Raw genomic sequence first — 19,608 nt, 5'->3', positions numbered from 1 at the left:
TCACATACATCTATATACCTGGTACACTGTAGGGTGGACATACACGTATATACCTGGTACACCGTAGGGTTCACATACATCTATATACCTGGTACACTGTAGGGTGGACATACATGTATATACCTGGTACACTGTAGGGTGGACATATACCTGGTACACTGTAGGGTGGACATATATGTATATACCTGGTACACTGTAGGGTGGAGATACATGTATATACCTGGTGCACTGTAGGGTGGAGATACATGTATATACCTGGTGCACTGTAGGGTGGAGATACATGTATATACCTGGTACACTGTAGGGTGGAGATACATGTATATACCTGGTGCACTGTAGGGTGGACATACATGTATATACCTGGTGCACTGTAGGGTGGACATACATATATATACCTGGTACACTGTAGGGTGGACATATACCTGGTGCACTGTAGGGTGGACATACATGTATATACCTGGTGCACTGTAGGGTGGACATATACCTGGTGCACTGTAGGGTGGATATACATGTATATACCTGGTGCACTGTAGGGTGAACATATACCTGGTACACTGTAGTGGGGTGGACATACATACATATATATACATGGTACACTGTAGGGTGGACATATACCTGGTACACTGTAGGGTGGACATACATATATATACCTGGTACACTGTAGGGTTGACATACATGTATATACCTGGTACACTGTAGGGTGGACATATACCTGGTACACTGTAGGGTGGACATACATATATATACCTGGTACACTGTAGGGTGGACATACATGTATATACCTGGTACACTGCAGGGTGGACATATACCTGGTACACTGTAGGGTGGTACATGTATATACCTGGAGGGTGGATATATGTATATACCTGGTGCACTGTAGGGTGGAGATACATATATATACCTGGTACACTGTAGGGTGGAGATACATGTATATACCTGGTACACTGCAGGGTGGACATATACCTGGTACACTGTAGGGTGGAGATACATGTATATACCTGGTACACTGTAGGGTGGAGATACATGTATATACCTGGTACACTGTAGGGTGGAGATACATGTATATACCTGGTACACTGTAGGGTGGAGATACATGTATATACCTGGTACACTGCAGGGTGGACATATACCTGGTACACTGTAGGGTGGAGATACATGTATATACCTGGTACACTGTAGGGTGGAGATACATGTATATACCTGGTACACTGTAGGGTTGACATACATATATATACCTGGTATACTGTAGGGTTGACATACATATATATACCTGGTACACTGTAGGGTGGAGATACATGTATATATACCTGGTGCACTGTAGGGTGGACATATACCTGGTACACTGTAGGGTGGACATATACCTGGTACACTTTAGGGTGGACATACATATATATAGCTGGTACACTATAGGGTGGACATATACCTGGTACACTGTAGGGTGGGCATATACCTGGTGCACTGTAGGGTAGACATACATGTATATATACCTGGTACACTGTAGGGTGGACATATACCTGGTACACTGTAGGGTGGACATATACCTGGTACACTTTAGGGTGGACATACATATATATAGCTGGTACACTATAGGGTGGACATATACCTGGTACACTGTAGGGTGGACATACATTTTCCTGGTGCGCTAAACGAGATAGGATCAGTGAAGATCCGGACTTGAATTGATCTTCAGCAAACTATGCTTATCGTAAGAGGCAGTTAACGGATCCGGTGGCCGACAATGTCTCATCTGATGCATGTCATCGTGTCCCTTTTGCGCAGTTCGGTGCTCATGATGTCAGTCACAGGGTTGTCTCTCAGGACGCAACATTTAAATGTATTTTACACGAGCAGTACTAGTAGTTGCGCAGACGTCACCTGCCTAATATGAAGTAAGTTAGAATGAGTGAGTTTAGGTTTATCCCGCTTTTAGCAATATTCCAGCAATATCACGACGGGGCACATAAGAAATGAGCTTCAAACATTTAATCGAAACCGGGTCTTCAGCGTGACGAGCGGACGATTAACCAATAGGTTACCCGAATACCCCGATATTAGTTAGAAGTATCACCAACAGGGTATACGGAGTTTTACAAGTTGAATGACGAAGGGTTTACACGTTCAGGGTCCTGATCCACAAAGCGTTCGTAACGTTACGACCTGTCGTAACTCTATAGTTTATCATAGGCTTCCGAATGTCGTAGCGCTACGTACGTTTTGTGGATCGGGGCCTAGGGCCTAGATTTTCGAAGCTCTCTTAGAGCTAATATAGTCGTAAGTTAACGTTAACGTATGGCACTTACGACTATCTCAGCTCTAAGAAAGCTTCGAAAATCTAGGCCCAGGTCTTACATTCTGGTACACCCAGCTCGCGTCCTATGTAAAGAATGACTGTATTCTATATCATATTTAGCACTTCCAGCTCACAAGTTACAAAGATATCCTTCTACGGTAAAGTGTGTGAATGTGCCAATATGAATCATATATATATTGATATTGATGACACAAAGTGTAATTTGTGACGCGACATGGTAGTGACGTTACATCAAACATAACGTCACAATTCCAAGTCCGTCTCGTCGGTTTTCGTACGTCAATCCTTTTTTGACCATGATGAGAGTGACCGGTCAACCAGAAATATTCAATATTCGTTTACAAGTAATGCATAGTCTTTCCATGGATTACATTCGTGGAGTCGTAATGATGAATTACAATGAGTGAGTGAGTTTAATTTTTAGCCGCTTTTAGCAATATGCCAGCAATATCTCGGGGACACCAGAAATGGGCTTCACACATTGTACCCATGTGGGTAATCGAACCCAAACTTTAGCGTGACGAGTGACTGACTGACTGACTGAATTTGGTTTTACACCGCTTTTAGCAATATTCCAGCAACATCACAGCGGGGGACACCAGAAATGGGCTTCACAAATTGTACCCATGTGGAGATTCGAACCCGGGTCTTCGGCGTGACGAGCCAACAACGCTTTAACCACTGTGCTACCCCACCGCCCCCGTGTGAGGAATAGAACCCGGGTCTTCAACGTGACGAGAAGGTCGACAGTGGCGGATCCAGAGGGGGTGGGGTGGTGTGTGTGTGTGTGTGTGTGTTTGTTCAGGGGGTTCGACCCCCCCTTTTTTAAAAATGACTAAAGACCACATTGAAGTTAATGTTTTGCAATGGCAGAGCCAGGGTGGGGTTCACCCCCCATCCCCCTTGAAAATTTCTGGATCCGCCTATGGTCGACGTTTTAACCACTAGGTTAATGCCATCGAACATAAGTGCAGACTAGTTTTGGTAGCAACTCGATCTCGATCGAGAGAGAGAGAGAGAGAGAGAGAGAGAGAGAGAGAGAGAGAGAGAGATATTCTATTCTACTATTCTATGCGGTGAATCAGTGTGAGGGCAGTGCCACAACCTGCGCACAGGTTCCTATGGCCAATGGTCAGACAGCAGCACACCTGTGACTGGCAAACGAAATCTGCTTGCAGCAACGGAGCTAGTCTGTCTCACAGTCCCTGAACCACATTAATTTCCCTACTGCCAAGCCCTCTCTGCAGTGCTAAAGCCCTAAATAAAGCAAGTCTAGATTTCCTCAGGTTCAGGAATCTCTGGTCTCCCTGGGGCTCCTTTTCAATATAAATGGGTTTGTTTGTTACTATCAAAATTATATATATTCAGAGACTAAGCCTTAGTCTACAACGGAGCGTATTCACACGTGAACTAGCAGGACTTGATATAGCCTTGTTCAAGGTGTTGCAAACAACAACAAACTCCCTTAGAGTGCACTTCCTGGCGTATCGAGGTCCTTCTAAATTAACATTTTGCTTCCTTGTTTTTTTACATCTGTTAAAACATCTTTTGACCAATATGAATGTGACTGGTTTTAATTTTACAGTAATATCAAGGCTGGAGTACACAAGAAATTGACTGTCCATTTAAAATCTATGCAGCAAATCGAACCTAAAAACAAAACAAGCCCGTTTTACATAAATAATTCTGCTTGCAAATATTGCTTACACATAACGATTACCTGGCAATACCTTGAACCTTACTCCCCAACCCCTCCCCCCGCTCACCCAACACACACGCACTCTCATTTTCATATTGGGAACTTAAAGTCAAAATACGGTTTTCTTATGTTTGAACAAATTCATCCAGATAAAAGATAATTCCTCCTTAGCCACTGTTGCTTGTTAGCAATGGGTTGCTTAAGTTGGAAAGAAACAATCTGAAGATTATTCTAAAATATAACCGAAAGACTCCTCTCCAATTTACATGAAAGTATCTAAAAATGAACATTTCCAACAGAAAAGCAGTGCAAAACCCCCTTGACGCTTAAAATATATGTAATAGGCATTTAGGCACACATATCATATTTTTTTTTTAGATGGCTGAACGGTGTAAATGTGTTTTCCCCCTTTTAGCATCCACATTCCAAATTGTTCCGAAAGTCATGAATTGAAAATAATATATAAAGGATATGTCATACCTATTCTTAGACATTGCAAGCACTGACTGAAAAAAATATTTTTTTATGTATATAAAATATTTAATTATCGTAAACATCCTGGATGAGTTCAACTCGAGGTTATAAACATCGATTTAAAAAAAAAAAGTTGTTACTTTCCTACCATTACAAAATATATGTTTTTAGTCACATGACTTGGTATTAACTAAATCCATACTATTATGGGATATATCAACCCAATCACTGACGTCACACTGCGCATGTTCAATTAGGACCTTGCCGCCTAATGTGACGCAGGGGGTCGGGAAGTGAGCACTACCCCTTGTCAACTACCCATGACGATCGATACAAGACGGACTTACAAAACCTATATTTGCCGCAGTTTTGTGTAATTGTGAAGTTGAGGAGTTTGTGACAACCCTGACATGGCCGGGGGAGGCAGAAAAGACGATGAGGGAGAAGAAAGCATGGACTTTGACGACGTGGGGGAAGGTGAAGATTGTAATTTTTGTAATTAACCTCAATTTCTGTACACTTTTTCCTGTTTGACTTAGCAAATACTAGCAAATTCTAATGTGCATAGTTAAGTTAGATGACTCAAGGACTAATTCATCTTTATTTTGTGGTCTAACAAGCTGTCGTTAAGTTTTACCGGCAAAATGTTTCGATCGAGGATTCCCCGTTCGCGTCTTTGTTCATTTGCATATCATTTTGTAAATACGAGGTTTCCCGGTTTAGAAAGGGATTTTCCCGTTTCTTGTGAGTTAGATACGATGCATATAAGCTTTTAATGGTTTGGTTGTGTATTTGAGACAATTCCTGATTTTTGTTAGCATCTTTTTTGGAGATTTTTGTGTAAAGCACAAAGATGGGATAAATATCTGGATAAATATCTGGCGTGAATCTGTCTGCGCATGCTCGGATGTGACCTGATTCGTTGACCTCCAACACATGTGAGGCCAACTTTGTCTCGCCTATATTCAGAAAATCAAATATTTGTGTTTTTAGCAAATAAAGAAACAGTATTTTCAGTTAATGGCAGGGCATTTTCGATCAGAGGAGAAATTATAACCCCCCTAGATGATATGTTGATGTTTCGTCGAAATATTTGAATTTAACATTGATAATATTGAGTTTCCTTACATCGATGTTACTTTTAAAAATGTTTAATATTTGGGTGAGAGTTCCGCCCGTAACCCCCGCTTGAAATGTATTCTATTTATTAGGATTATTTCGAGGGTTTAGGGTTAGGTTTGGGGTTAAATGTTAGGGTTAGGCATAGCTGTTTATAAAAAAAACCCATAGGCGTATATTCTTAGGCATATGATTTTAAACAATACAGGGGTTACGGGCGGAATTCTTTCCAATATTTGTACTTACAAGTAAGTAACGTTCAATAAATAAACTGTGGGTAGCTAATATTGTGTAATTGTTCATGTGAAACATTAAAAAAATACATTGATGACACCATTCTCACAGCTGGGCAATGATCACACATAGTGATTGTGGTGTACAAATTTTCAGAGGGGGATAACTTCCCTCCTTTTCGGGGTTCCTACTATTCGCCCCAAGTTGGAGACGATTCTGAAAATCTTACGCCTATGCGTAAGTAGTTTGTGCATGAAGCTTAGTTAATGTTACATAGTTGCATGATATATCTTGGCATTGCTAAGTAGTGAAACTGTGTCTGATCTTGGATTGTATTTTAGTTAAAATAGATACGGTAAGTGGAATAGATACTCCTTTGGTTATTATTGATTAGTTCAATTGATTAAAGTGTTGTACAACAAATTGCCCACCCTGCACTAGTTAAAGATTTTGAACCTGTGTATACTTATGTTAAGACCTGTGTATAAATATGTTAAGGTTTGATGTAAATGGTGTAGATACTGGGGCCTATATTCTGAGGTTGGCATTCTGGTTTTCTTTATATGCTATATGCATTGTTTGTGAGAAGGTTTACGATTTATGTGAAGATGTAGATAGATACAGGATGACCAGTTAATAGATCACTAAGCTTCTGCCATTTCTGAGTTTAATTTAACAGATTGCAGTACCAAATTATCAAACACACCTGATAGAACCGTGGTCACTGCGCATGACATGAAAAACATTGCAAATTATTTGTGATTTTGTGATCTGATTGCAATAGTGTCCTGTGTTTCCCCTGTGCAAGGTATCAGCATGCTGAGTGCTCTCGTCAGTGACATGAAGTACTTTCTGAAATATTGTCTTGTTTGGAACTAATTAGATATAAATCAGCTTTGAACTTTTACCAGAATGTCAGAATACAATATAGAAGTATTACTGTTTTGCAATCTTGTCCACAAATAAGTTTACCTCAGGACTTTTCTCCTGGGACAGGCCCTCAGCAGCAGGTGCTTGTTGCATTCTTGTGATTTCATTGATTAAGAATTGCACTCTTGACATCATAGGACAATGCACTCGGTATAAATCATTGGATTGTCTGACCAACATGTTACTGTCATGCAATGAAGTGCTCACATGCAAGAAAGACACTGGAATTGTAATTCAACAATAAAAGTGTTTAATTTTACAATGCGCATTGCTTTATGCTGTTGAGCGCATGTTTGTGAATATTCGTCAAATTTACTGGTTAGTTCAAGTGATATACTGAAACAACAAAATTTCAATTAATCAAAAATATGTTTTTTTTTGCAATCAATAGTTATTTTTAATCCTTATTTCGATCGATTTCCTATCATCGCAACACCACTACATATAGATCCTATGTGATATCTGTGCTGTCCTGGATCAGACACATACATAGTACTTCAACTATTGAAATTTTTATGTGTTCCGTGACATAGGAACATTGTAATGTCGTGTGGGATGTGTTTAAAATGCAAAAAAAAAATCCAGTCTTGGTAATTTCTTTTTCACATTGTGTCCTTTGTTCCTGTGTCACTGAACATACTGTGTTCTGTTGCCAGCTTGTGTATTGTAGTGTGTACAACTTAGCTTGAGAGTATGCATGACCAATATTTATGTGTGACACTGTGATGCAGCACTAGGGCCGTAAGGTACTCTCGGTGAAGGCAACAATGCTTCGGTTTGCTTCCTCTTATTTTGTAATGATTTTGATAACTAACAATTTTCAAACATGAAATGTGATGGCTTTTTTAAAAAATGTATATGGGGAAAGTTTGGCCTGCTTACCTCAGACGCCATGATTCCTAATTTTCAGGCGCTAATTTACTCAACAATAATGCAATGTTCAAACATTCAAAACACTCAGGTTTACATGTTCTACTCAGTTATTAACCCTGAAAGCAGGAACAATAAAATGAACAGAAATAGAACTTGATTTCTTTTGAGTACAGAGAGTATTTAGTATGTGTTAATTGATCCAAGCTTATGACCCAGTGATGGAATATCTTGTGATGATATGTGAGATTTTCCAGCATTCTCTGTTGATTCACATGCAATGATTTGGACTGGGATATGGTCCGACAAACATTCTATTGCTGGGATTTCCTGATGTCGATCTGAATGTTCTAGTAGAATATTTAGGGTTACAATCTTCATAAAACCAAAAATATGGACTCTGGACTGGTGTTGCTTTCATGATTTCCAAGTGTCAGGAAATGTCTGGAGATTTTTGTAGAAAGTAATTCTGAGAGTATGTATCCTGATAACCATGAGTCGGTGGTACTGGATGTCTTGTCTCTTTCTTGTTTACTGTTGACAAAATGTTGGTGCTGAACGGATACTCAAACAATGTGCAGGGTTTAACCTTGCCTTACTAAACTAGGAGTCCTGGTGACCCTCAATTACTTTGTTCAAGGGTCCTTACTAGTGGTGTTCCGATTATTTGAAATAATCGAAGATTGGTCGAAGTGACCAAACGACCAAGCAATTGATCACATTTTCTCATAATCAAACACAAACGATTTTGGAACTGCTGTTCTAGTCTTTGAAACACTTGACGATGGAACATATCTTCAAAGTTGTCAGGGCCTGAAACTTGTTTAATTCTTAGAAAACTCACTTCACTAACTGAAAAGTCGTGACTGAATATTTCTTGAAGACCCCAGAAGGTTTATGTTCATGATATATCAACATCATTCTAAAGTAGCAAGGTGCATCATGTTATACATATCTGCAATAACAACCTGGATAGGAAAATCTGAAAATTGACGCTAACCAATTTTTATCGATGATTGTTTGTTGGTAGTGAAGCAATCATCAATTATGAGATTTCAACCAATTCCTAACACTAGTCCTTACATGAAATCTGAGGGCCCTGTAAAGTAATGAAGGAGTGTAGTGCAGTATACTGTAAGATTATGTATAAAGAAGGAACTGTTTATGCCAGAATTTGTCAGTTATTATGATTGCTTGTTCTGATTGAGGTAATGTGTATTTTTCCTGCTTCCAATCACGTGTGTACATTTGCAATAGTTGATATATTGATTTCTTTGATTGGCATTTTACAAGTTGGTGAGTACAACGTAGACAAACTTAATGGATAACAACTTCTATATTTCATAGTCAAACATTTTGATAAGTTCTTATCCATAAAGTTCGTCTATATTATGATATTATGATACATTACCACATATCAATGTCTCTAAACTGATACCAAAATCTATGTGTCTCTTGTATATCTTACTTTAATTAAATAAATTCAATATTTCACACAAACATAGTAAACAAATATTTCCAGATATTGACACATTTGAAAAGTATTGCCATGCGTGTACAAGTATGTATTGCTGCGATATACAAGCTGTATATTTGGGCTAGGAGAATATGAGTATATCATCTGTGTAGTCATGTTGTAATGACAGCATGGGCAATGTGAAACAACTGCAGTGTTTCCGAGTTTCATCATGCACAGTTTGAAGCAGCACTATTGAGCATTGTTGAGTGAGTCACTTGCACACAGCTGCATCTGATGCTTGTTGCACATATTATACTTATATATTGTCAGCTTTACAGTATTGCATGACATTTGTGTGTTTTTGCTGTGCAAGATAGGTCATCTGTTGTGTTGAGGACTAAACTGATGTATTGAGAAATGTGTTTAGGATGAAGACATGTTGAATATGTTTGTGAAACAAAAACAGTGGGAACAATAATTGTATAGACTGACATAATCAATCTTATGATTGAAAATACTGTCAACATGTCATTTTATCCTTTTTTCCAAAGTCATTTTCCAGTAACATCTTATGGTCCAGCCGGTCAGCTTGTACTTGTCCAAGACAAATATTTTCTGAAAATTCTGCCAAAGTAGATGATCAGGGCCCCGTTCCTCAAAGCGACTGTGGGCGGTGGGGTAGCCTAGTGGTAGCCTACGGCGTTTGCTCGTCACGCTGAAGACCCCGGTTCGATTCCCCACATGGGTACAATGTGTGAATCTCATTTCTGGTGTCCCTTGTCGTGATATTGCTGGAATATTGCTAAAGCGGCGTAACACTAAATTCACCCACTCAAAGCGATCGTAGCACTAAGATGATCGTAACTCCCATACTTTAACATAGACTTACGACTGTCGGAGCGCTACGATCGCTTTGAGGAACAGGGCCCAGGCTTGTAAAGATTTTGGTAATTGAAGTCAGTTTGAAGTCGACCAGTCTCTGAAATGCAAATGTATTGATTGGCTAGTTGAATTCTGTAAAGCTCATTTTGAACATTGCAAACAATTTTGTAAATTTAATGACTACAGTTAGGTTAAGGCTTGCAATACTTATATGTTCAGAGCTCCAGATTAGATTTTTCTCATGTGGGTACTGTACCCACTGCATTTTTTTTGGAGTGGGTATTATGAATGTTGAGTGGGTATTTCATTTTCCGTTACCCACTGCTTTCAAATATGTGTGTATTTCAGTCATTTTACTCACCTAAGTATTACGTCATTGAGTAAGTTTACTAAGCAGGTATGTCCTGCCTTATATCATACCTAATCAAAACCAACTTAAATATAATGGAAATGATTTCATTAAAAAATCACTTATCCTATACTGACAGTACAACACTAGTCCTATATTAACAGTACAACTTTATAGCAATCAATGTCTTTTTCATTACGAAAGCGATATTTATAAACATATTCCGTACTCATTTGTTTTAAACTTTTTGCGTATCTAACATTTTCAGTGCGTAATTGGTACGCAACAATTATTTTTCAATGTGTAATTGGAAATTTTCTATGCGTATTTTACCCGGATACACAGCCTATCTGGGCCTCTGTTCAACAAGTAAAACTGTCCAACTGGTACCATCAGTGTGTCTCTCCCACACAGCAGTGTCAGACACTGGTCTTGTGGACACCACTAACATGTTTTCTGATGACCAGTGAAATTCATAATAGAAGCAGGTCTGGTGTTACTTTTGGATGAAGTACAGTAAACTTTTCTATACTTTATGAATCAGTAATTGAAGAATGAAAGTCAGGAACTTAAACAAACCAATGGTTTCCTTCAGGGTTGGTTCTTGTTCCACCTGCACAAAGACATGCTACTTGTTTTACACCATTTTGTGCCAGGACTGATGTGTGGGGTAGAGATCCAACAGGACCATTAAGTTATTCAAAGAGCTGGCTCTTCATACCACTGACAGATTTAGTCAGTGTCAGACACTGTAGCTGTAATGTAGAGATAGAACTAGCATTGATGATACACTTTATGAGGTACAGAAGTTTGGTAGGATGGGTTCTTAATGAAGTAAATGTAATTATCTCAATGCTGCTTTTGATCTATATGTAAACAATGCATATTGTATGCTTCCATAAGACTGGTATGCTGCACTGTAAGGCTTTCTGTGTTCATATATTTCTGATGATGAATAAATAATAGATATTTCAGTCAGGTTTCTTATTTGAATTCATGGCATTCTTTCAGAAACAAGTTATTTTAAATTTAAGTAAACTGATGTTTCCGATGAGCTAGTTCCTGCTTGTTGAAACAGGGTAAACAATGGGTAAGTTATGATTAAATGAAAAGTGGTCCAGTACCTTATATTAGTTATTGATGAAAACATTGGTTTAACTTTTAGCATGTTGACATGTTTTCTGATTCAGTTTTGTGCTCTGCTCTGAATTATTTGACATTTTTGTTTCTGATTTGTCTACCAGAAGAGGAAGAGGTTGCTGAAGAGGTGACAGAGAAGAAAGGAAAGAAGAGAAAAACTAGAGATGGAAGTGAGAAGAAGAAGAAATCTAAGAAGAAGAAAAAAAGACAAGCTGAAAGTGACATTGAACAGGTAAACCAGTGAATAGACAGGTAGAAACTGACGTGAAACAGGTAAACTATTGAATAGACAGGTTGACAGTGACGAGGAACAGGTAAACTATTGAATAAAGACAGGTAGACAGCGACGAGGAACAGGTTAACTATTGAATAGAGACAGGTAGACAGTGACGTGAAACAGGTACACTATTGAATAGACAGTGACGGGGAACAGGTTAACTAATAGACAGGTAGACAGTGACGAGGAACAGGTAAACTATTTTAATTTGTATAGACAGGTAGACAGTGATGGGGAACAGGTAAACTATTGAATAGACAGGTAGACAGTGATGAGGAACAGGTAAACTATTGAATAGACAGGTAGACAGTGACGAGGAACAGGTTAACTATTGTATGGCTTGATTCAATGTTCTACTTTAGTGGGACTTGGTTCGGTTGTAACTCCTCTGAGCTGATAAAGAATGTTTGACAAGTTGAGGTTCTGTCTTCAGGCCAGTGACGCAGAAGAAGAGGAGGAAGATGCCCCTGTTGAGGTCACTCCTAAGGAGAAAAAGAAGAAAGGAAAAGAAAAGGCAATTTGAACCACAATTCTTATCATGTGATCAAAGAGGAAGAGATAAGATATAGTTTTGAACAAATGTGCAAGTTTAGGTAACCTCAAGTTTTAACATACCAAGATAGGACAAATCCCAGGTTTTTTATTTAAAACTGATTATTCTGGGTCCTGATCCACAAAACGTTCTTAAGGCTACAGCATTCACAAGCTTGTGATAAACTATAGAGTTACAACAGGTCGTAACACAAGCCTGTGATAAACTATAGAGTTACAACAGGTTGTAACATTCCAACGCTGTGTGGATCGGGACCCTGGTCCATGACTTAGTATCTTACTGATGGTTGCCATGTTTCCTTGTGCTTCTGTAAGTCATTCCCTTGTCTACCTTTGCAGAAGGAGAAGACATCCTCTGAGATCTGCGATTCCTATGGTATGGTTGATGTTGACATCGAGTACACAGACGAGGACTACAAGACTCTGACAAACTATGCACTGTTCAGTAAACATGTGAGACCTATGTTGATGAAGGAAAATCCAAAAGTGTCCACAACAAAGATGGGCAATGTTGTTGCTGCTAAGTGGCGTGAATTTGCCAGACAAATATCGGCAAAAGCTCACGAAACAACTCCAAGCAAAGCAGAGGGACCATCTGACTTACCACTATGCTCATTAATGTTGAGTCCCAGTCTCTTATCTGGAGACACAATTATTGTTGTGAAAATTCAGGTTTCAGTTCCTCATGATCTTTTAAGGTAATTGCATATGGTATACATATTAACTCTTTCAACACCAGTCAACCAGAGGCATTTACTGCCATGACACCGAGTTCCCAGAGACTCTGAGGTCACAGATGAAGCCTATGTTTATGAAGGAAATTATAAGCTTGTAAAACGTTATTGCTACTACATCCCATACACCATTTAAAAGATCTTATCCTACTGTTGATAAATATGAAGTTTCTTTTTATAATATTCAAATAATACAACTACAACTTAAATAAAGTTATTTTTGAATGAAAATCCAAGCTTACATTTATAACGTCCAGATAAACCACCAAAGAAGCAAAAACTATGGCGATTTTTTCCATTTGTGGCATGTCATAACATGCCCGTGCCTTTTTCTTTTATATTTTCATTTTTACGTCGTCAGAAAATTATTATAAAAAGATTTCTTAAATAATATGTATGGTCGCCTTTTTCCCGATATCTGTGGCTTTCTGCTCGGTAACATGACATAACAACGGAAAATACCTCCATTTTCGAAGCTTTGTATGAATAACATGCGAGGCGAATCGTTTGATGAACATCAACAATATCACTGTACCCTTGCCAAGAGTATTTTCACAGTTGTAAGAAGCGATTTTATTGGATAAAGATTGGTTTCTAATGACGCTTTTTCGCTACAGTCTGCTATAAGGGTCGTGATTGGTCAAAATCAGACACGTGACCTAAGGCAGCCAATCATATTACAGCAATGGATACCGTCCTCGTAAACGAAAACATTTAGATTTAGACAAAAGTTTTGGGTAAAATAATGCTATTCTGAACATATCAAGCAAGAAATCGCTACCTATACGTAAATTATTGAACTTATTGGACGTATCGTGCTAGGTTATGACCTGTGACAAAAATGCTTCATGTATATATTTTCGCATTAAACGTTGTGTCCGAGAGTGAAGATTGAGGTGACGAGAGCCGAGATGTCACTTGTCAGTGACTTGAATTACATTACATGATCGCACAAAAAGATGGAAATAGTAATTTTATATGTACATTTGACAACTTTTATGAATGTTGTTGTTGATTTTATTCATTAGTTTATTCAATTTATTTAATGAATTCCCCAAAACATCGTTATTTTGCTCTTTAACAATGTTATTGTGGACCCGCTGCCGAAGCATGTATCCGAGAATCGTTGTTTTCAATAACATTGCGAAAAATAGTTTATAATTTTAATTCTGTTGATAATATATGATAAATTGAAATTTAATAAGTGTTTTCAGACATTGTGAAATGTGATAGATTTAATATATGAATCATAAGTCAGGTAGGTTCCTATAATTATGTCTCATTTTGACGTGACTACTGCCTGGCCGATTAATCGGCATCCGATGTCTGGGGACTCATAACGTTGTGGCCGCTTAAGCGGCCTGAGGTGTTGAATGGGTTAATGGTTGTACAATTTAATGGCAGTAAAAGTTAATATGATTAATGACTTGAGAAATTTGTTGTAGATGCAGGTGATGATGCTGATGATATGTCAGGGGAGGGTGAACTGGATGAATCAGTGGACGAGAAGCCATCTCGTTCGAAGAAATCTAAATCGAAAAAGGGTGCAATTGCTCCTTTGAAGATTAAAATCAGCAAGAAGAAGAAAAAGAAGAAGAACAGTTCAGTGAGTACCAGATCTTTCCACAGTGAACACGGAGTAATATGTCTTCTAAATATTTCAATTTTAAATTAAAGATTTCCTATTTGATGCTGTTTGAGATGAGACTAATGCAGTTTCCTGTAGTGGTGGGAATCGGTTGTGATTTCATAATCGATTATCGGTTACAATCGGATTGTCCCATCCGATCAATGATTGATTGTGCAATCGGTTACACTGATTAAGAATTAAATATTTTTTACAATTTGTGCAATTCCAAGGTAAACATTTGAACTCTTTTACAATACTGCAATACTGTATATTTGTCATTTTTTGAATTATGTGATAATAGTGAGCATTAAATCAAATATATCAGCTTTTATGGTTGGTTTCTGTGATAAAAGTGACTTGAGAGTGCATCTACAAATGAGTTTAGTTTTACGCAGCTTTTAGATATATACCAGCAATATCATGGCGGGGAATACCAGAAATGAGGTTCACACATTGTACCCATGAGGGGAATTGAACCCGGGTCTTCGGCGTGACGAGTGAACGCTTTAACCACTGGGCTGCCCTGTGCATCTACAAGAAATTAAAAACTCCTGAATATAATAATAAGTTTTAATTGTCATTTGAGGCAAGATTGTACAAAACCAACAAACCAGTCTACATTGATCAACAAAACAATGTGTACAAAAATATATATCGCAAGACTGAGCAAAATGCTGTCACAAAATAAAAATTATGGATTATATCAGGTCACATAAATAAAATATGCATTGTACACATAGAAAAACATTGATATGAGCATTGATCAGTTCATAATAATTTGCATGAAAATACTGGAAGTCTACCAGCAAAATATGGAAAAAAAGGAAAAAAATATATTAAGGTTAAATGTTTGTGTATTTCTGTCACACATAGAAATGACTAGACAAAAAGTGAAACTACCTACAAAATATAAGGATAATGAAACAACATATTGAGGCTTTTTAGCTTTGGCACACATAGGAATTGTCAATGACTTACCGTATATGACCGTCTATAAGACGACCCCATGGATAAGATGACCCACAAACTTGACCCTTAAAATCAGTGTCAAAATGGTATGTTTCGTGCTTAAGTCGATGCCCTGCGATGGGGTCCTAATCGCGGCAAACACAGACCACAGACAACTGGCAGTTACCAATAATTATAACTTTGGACCACATTATTCAAAGAATTCACAATCATATATATTGTGTCTACGCACGGATCGAAACGAAGTGTAGTTGACAGAAAATGCATAATATATTTTGCTTCTCTAAGTATCATATTTATTGTAGCAACAAACTTGCTTGCTTATTTTACCCCATTCAACAATCACGAACTGATTACCGCCTTGTTTTCCATTGACTGCTAGTTTACAGTTACATGGGTAAACATGTGTGAATTTAAATGGCTTCCGTATTTTACCCCATTCCATGTGCGTACAACTTCTGCTTACCACGTTCATGAGGGTCCGTATAACCTTAGTGTTGATTATTTATATTTTACATAAAAACTGTAATTAAAATTACACAATGCTAGGTTATATTTCTTTGGGTTAAATAATAGTACTCTGTATTATATTTTACTGATGACTGCATCAGAATTCGTCCCGTTATATTATTGTGCATGTTTGAACTTGATCGCCGGAAAACGTGTGCACAGCTGATTGCTATTTCCGGCTCAAATACACACGGTAATCTTAATCTTAATTAATTTATAGAGCAAAAAACTGTAACTAAAATTACACAATGCTAGGATATATTTCTTTGGGTTAAATAATAGTATTCTGTATTATATTTTACTGATGACTGCGTCAGAATTCGTTCCATTATATTATCTGTGCATGTTTGAACTTGATCGCCGGGAAACATGTGCACAGCTGATTGCTGGAACATTGCTAAAAGCGGCGTAAAACCGAACTCAGTCAGTCAGTCCAGTAATCCACATTTTTCCACAAAAATATAATCATGTTAACATTCTGTGGATTCATACGTGCACGTTTCTTGAGTTATCAACTATTATCAACTAATTAAACAACAACTTTAAAGTTGAATACATTCTAAACCAATATTCACCACCTCATTCACTTCCAGTAATCCACATTTTTCCGCAAAAATATTATGTTAACATTCTGTGGATTCATACATGCACGTTTCTTGTTGACAATATGGCCCGCAAGGCTGAATACAATTTATTTGGTTACACAAAGGAAAATTAGGATACCCAATTGAGATGAACACAAGCGAGTACATAACTCAATGACTCAAAAAGTTATCTGAAGCTCTGACTAAGAAACTATTCTGATGTTGATCAATTTACTATTTTCCCACATTGGTTAGGCACCCCAGATAAATCCCTGTTATGTCATGATATTGATGGAATATTGCAAAAAGAGTAGTAAAACTCACTCACTATTCATAGTTCTCACCAGGCTCAAAAACATATTGAAGAGCTTTTGTTATTGACTGACTGACTGAGTTTGGTTTTACGCCGCTTTTAGCAATATTCCAGCAACATCACGGCGGGGGACACCAGAAATGGGCTTCACACATTGTACCCATGTGGGGATTCGAACCCGGGTCTTCGGCGTCTTTTGTTATTGAAGGCTCTTGTTGAAACTGTCATTATGGAGCAATATGATCATGAACTTTTAGTTTGGAAGTGAATGTAGTTGAAAGTGTCTTGTCAGCTGCTTGTTTTACTGCTGCAGGATGAGGAAGAAGGTTTCAACACAAGTGATGAAGAGTTCGAGAGGCAACTGGAGGAAGCTAGTCTGTTAAGTGAAGTAGCAAAGGCAGAAGGTGGATCGTCACGGAAACGGAAAGGGAAAGGAAAGGGCAGGAAAAAGAAGACGAGGACAACAAACAAATATCCTGATGATCCTGATGCTGACGGTTATGAGGTACAGATTGTAACTGTTATCTTGATGTTAATGGGCTCAAGGATAAGCTTCTAATGCCATTATCAGGGCCCCCCATTTGATTCTAGACCAGCTCCCTCATACCCCATGTTATCACGACAGGCAGTCACAGTTTTGGGTCCTGGTTTAATGAGTAAACTTATTTCTCTTTCAATAATTTACTGGTAAAAGGAGTATAGCTTAGACTGGTGTAAAACAACATTGACCCTTTTCAGAAGTAGATGTTAAGTCAAAATTAATATTTTAAAAAATAAAATTGAGGTATGGGGTTTGACTAAATATATTTATTGACAGAATGAAAAGTTTTATGGAGCATAATGTCTCAGAGACAGCACCATTTAAAGTAGTACTCAGTATGTTGAACATACATAATTTGTTATACACACTTTACAAATATAACAATACCATGTGCATATGACTTGCACCAGTGCTACATATAGTTGACAAGATAAATATGTCATGATTTTATGTCATATCATGACAGTCATCAGAGATCTGATATTTGGTATGATCTGTTAAATCAAACTAGTTTATGCATCTATGGTTCAACATCGATAAATTATTGGGACCAGGGTGAAACCTGATTTTGTTTGGTGCAACTTCATTTTTATGTCAACATTTCAGAGTTGAGACGGGTTCCTTTAATTGCTACCTGGGATATGGCCAGTGCAGCATATTGTTTATTGTTCTGTAAAAACTTGGCCAATGATGTTAGCATGATTTGTTTATGATAAACACGCTGCAAGGTGAGTGGAACGATGGTCTGACATGTGCATGGTGTGGCCTGTTTCAGACAGAGCATCAGGACTACTGCGAGGTGTGCCAGCAGGGAGGGGAGATAATCCTGTGTGACTCGTGTCCTCGGGCATACCACTTGGTGTGTCTGGAGCCAGAGTTGGAGGAGGCCCCTGAGGGAAAATGGAGCTGCCCCCATTGTGTGAGTGAGCCTTAGTGACGGGGGATCTGCAGGGACAGCATCAGAATTGGGGGGAATCTTCTGGAGGATGTTCTAATAAATACTTGTATATACACAATTTCAATGCTCGTAATGACTTCTTAATGTTTGTTCTCAGAAAATTCAATTCGGAACATCTGAAATATTTTGAAGCTGTCCCTTTTAGTTGATTGAACACGGCTCTATGATAAAGGTGGTTTGGTGAATCTAAGAAATAAGTGATGAGTCATTACTGAGAACATCTAAAGAGATCTGATAGCATATTGACCTATAAGTAAAAGAGTGGCTTGCATTCTAACATTTTTTATGCAAATAAATTGTTAGAAGTGTAAGTTACGAGATCTTTTAGAATCATGTACAAGCAGTGATTATTTGTGTAATTTAGTATGTGAGAGTATTCACTGGAATTGCATTTTTGCTACCTCTGTGTTTCATGTGTTACTAATAAGTTATCTGGGAATGAAATTGAAATGCAATGAAACATCATCATCTGAAAGTTATTTGACCTTGAGACAAGTGATACAGCGATGGTACAGAAGCGAATAAGTTGGGTTTTTTCCCGATTGTATCCAAAAGTACCAAGTTTCTTAAAACAATGGATCTGAAGTTGATGGTGTTTCACTGTACTATGTTACACACCTAACATCATTTATTGTGTTGGTTGATTAACATTTAGAAGTTTACTGAAACACTTTGAAAATACAAAGTTCAGGTTGTTGTTTTTTGGATAAAATATAAAACAAAATGGCCACAAAAGCCGAATTAGGTAGTATGAAGTAGTCAACCACAACAGTGTTGTCACACTGTTTTGATTCTCATTCAAGGCATTTAGACATGGACATAATCTTTTCGGTTTTGTGTTGAAGTTGATTGTTCATTTTCAAAGTGTTTCAGAATAGATGTTTGAGTTGCAAGTTCTGCTTATAACATTTGCTTGTCTGTAACAAAGTTGTTGGTCCAAACATAGTCAATGCCATACCTGTATGATGTACATGGGGAGGTAGAATTCCACAGGAGCATGTGAATTTTGGACATTTTTGGCTAATTCTAAGTTGAAAGCTTTGTCGATCAGGTTGGGGATACAAGTGATAGGT

At 37.9% G+C, this 19,608-nt stretch overlaps 1 protein-coding gene across 17 annotated transcripts in view; it reads left to right on the top strand.

Moving 5' to 3' along the window:
* Positions 1-4,732: 4,732 nt before the first annotated feature.
* Positions 4,733-19,608, top strand: part of LOC124273378 (chromodomain-helicase-DNA-binding protein 4-like) — a 58,775-nt gene continuing 43,899 nt past the window's right edge. For 16 of the 17 annotated variants that reach the window (XM_046708634.1, XM_046708633.1, XM_046708631.1 and 13 more), the window contains exons 1-3: positions 14,481-14,636; positions 17,350-17,541; positions 18,353-18,496. In XM_046708634.1, coding sequence (XP_046564590.1) covers positions 14,499-14,636; positions 17,350-17,541; positions 18,353-18,496 — 474 coding nt within the window. In that variant the 5' untranslated portion in view covers positions 14,481-14,498. Of the gene's footprint in view, positions 4,962-5,993; positions 6,075-11,571; positions 11,700-12,177; positions 12,259-12,635; positions 12,928-14,480; positions 14,637-17,349; positions 17,542-18,352; positions 18,497-19,608 lie in introns of those variants that run through there. The other variant, XM_046708646.1, reaches the window with a different exon arrangement.

The sequence above is a fragment of the Haliotis rubra genome, unplaced genomic scaffold, assembly GCF_003918875.1.
Source record: "Haliotis rubra isolate DU_JTF1 unplaced genomic scaffold, ASM391887v1 Scf18, whole genome shotgun sequence".
Taxonomy (NCBI): domain Eukaryota; kingdom Metazoa; phylum Mollusca; class Gastropoda; order Lepetellida; family Haliotidae; genus Haliotis; species Haliotis rubra.
The sequence above is the reverse complement of the archived record's forward strand: the minus strand, read 5'-3'. Positions and strand labels throughout refer to the sequence as shown.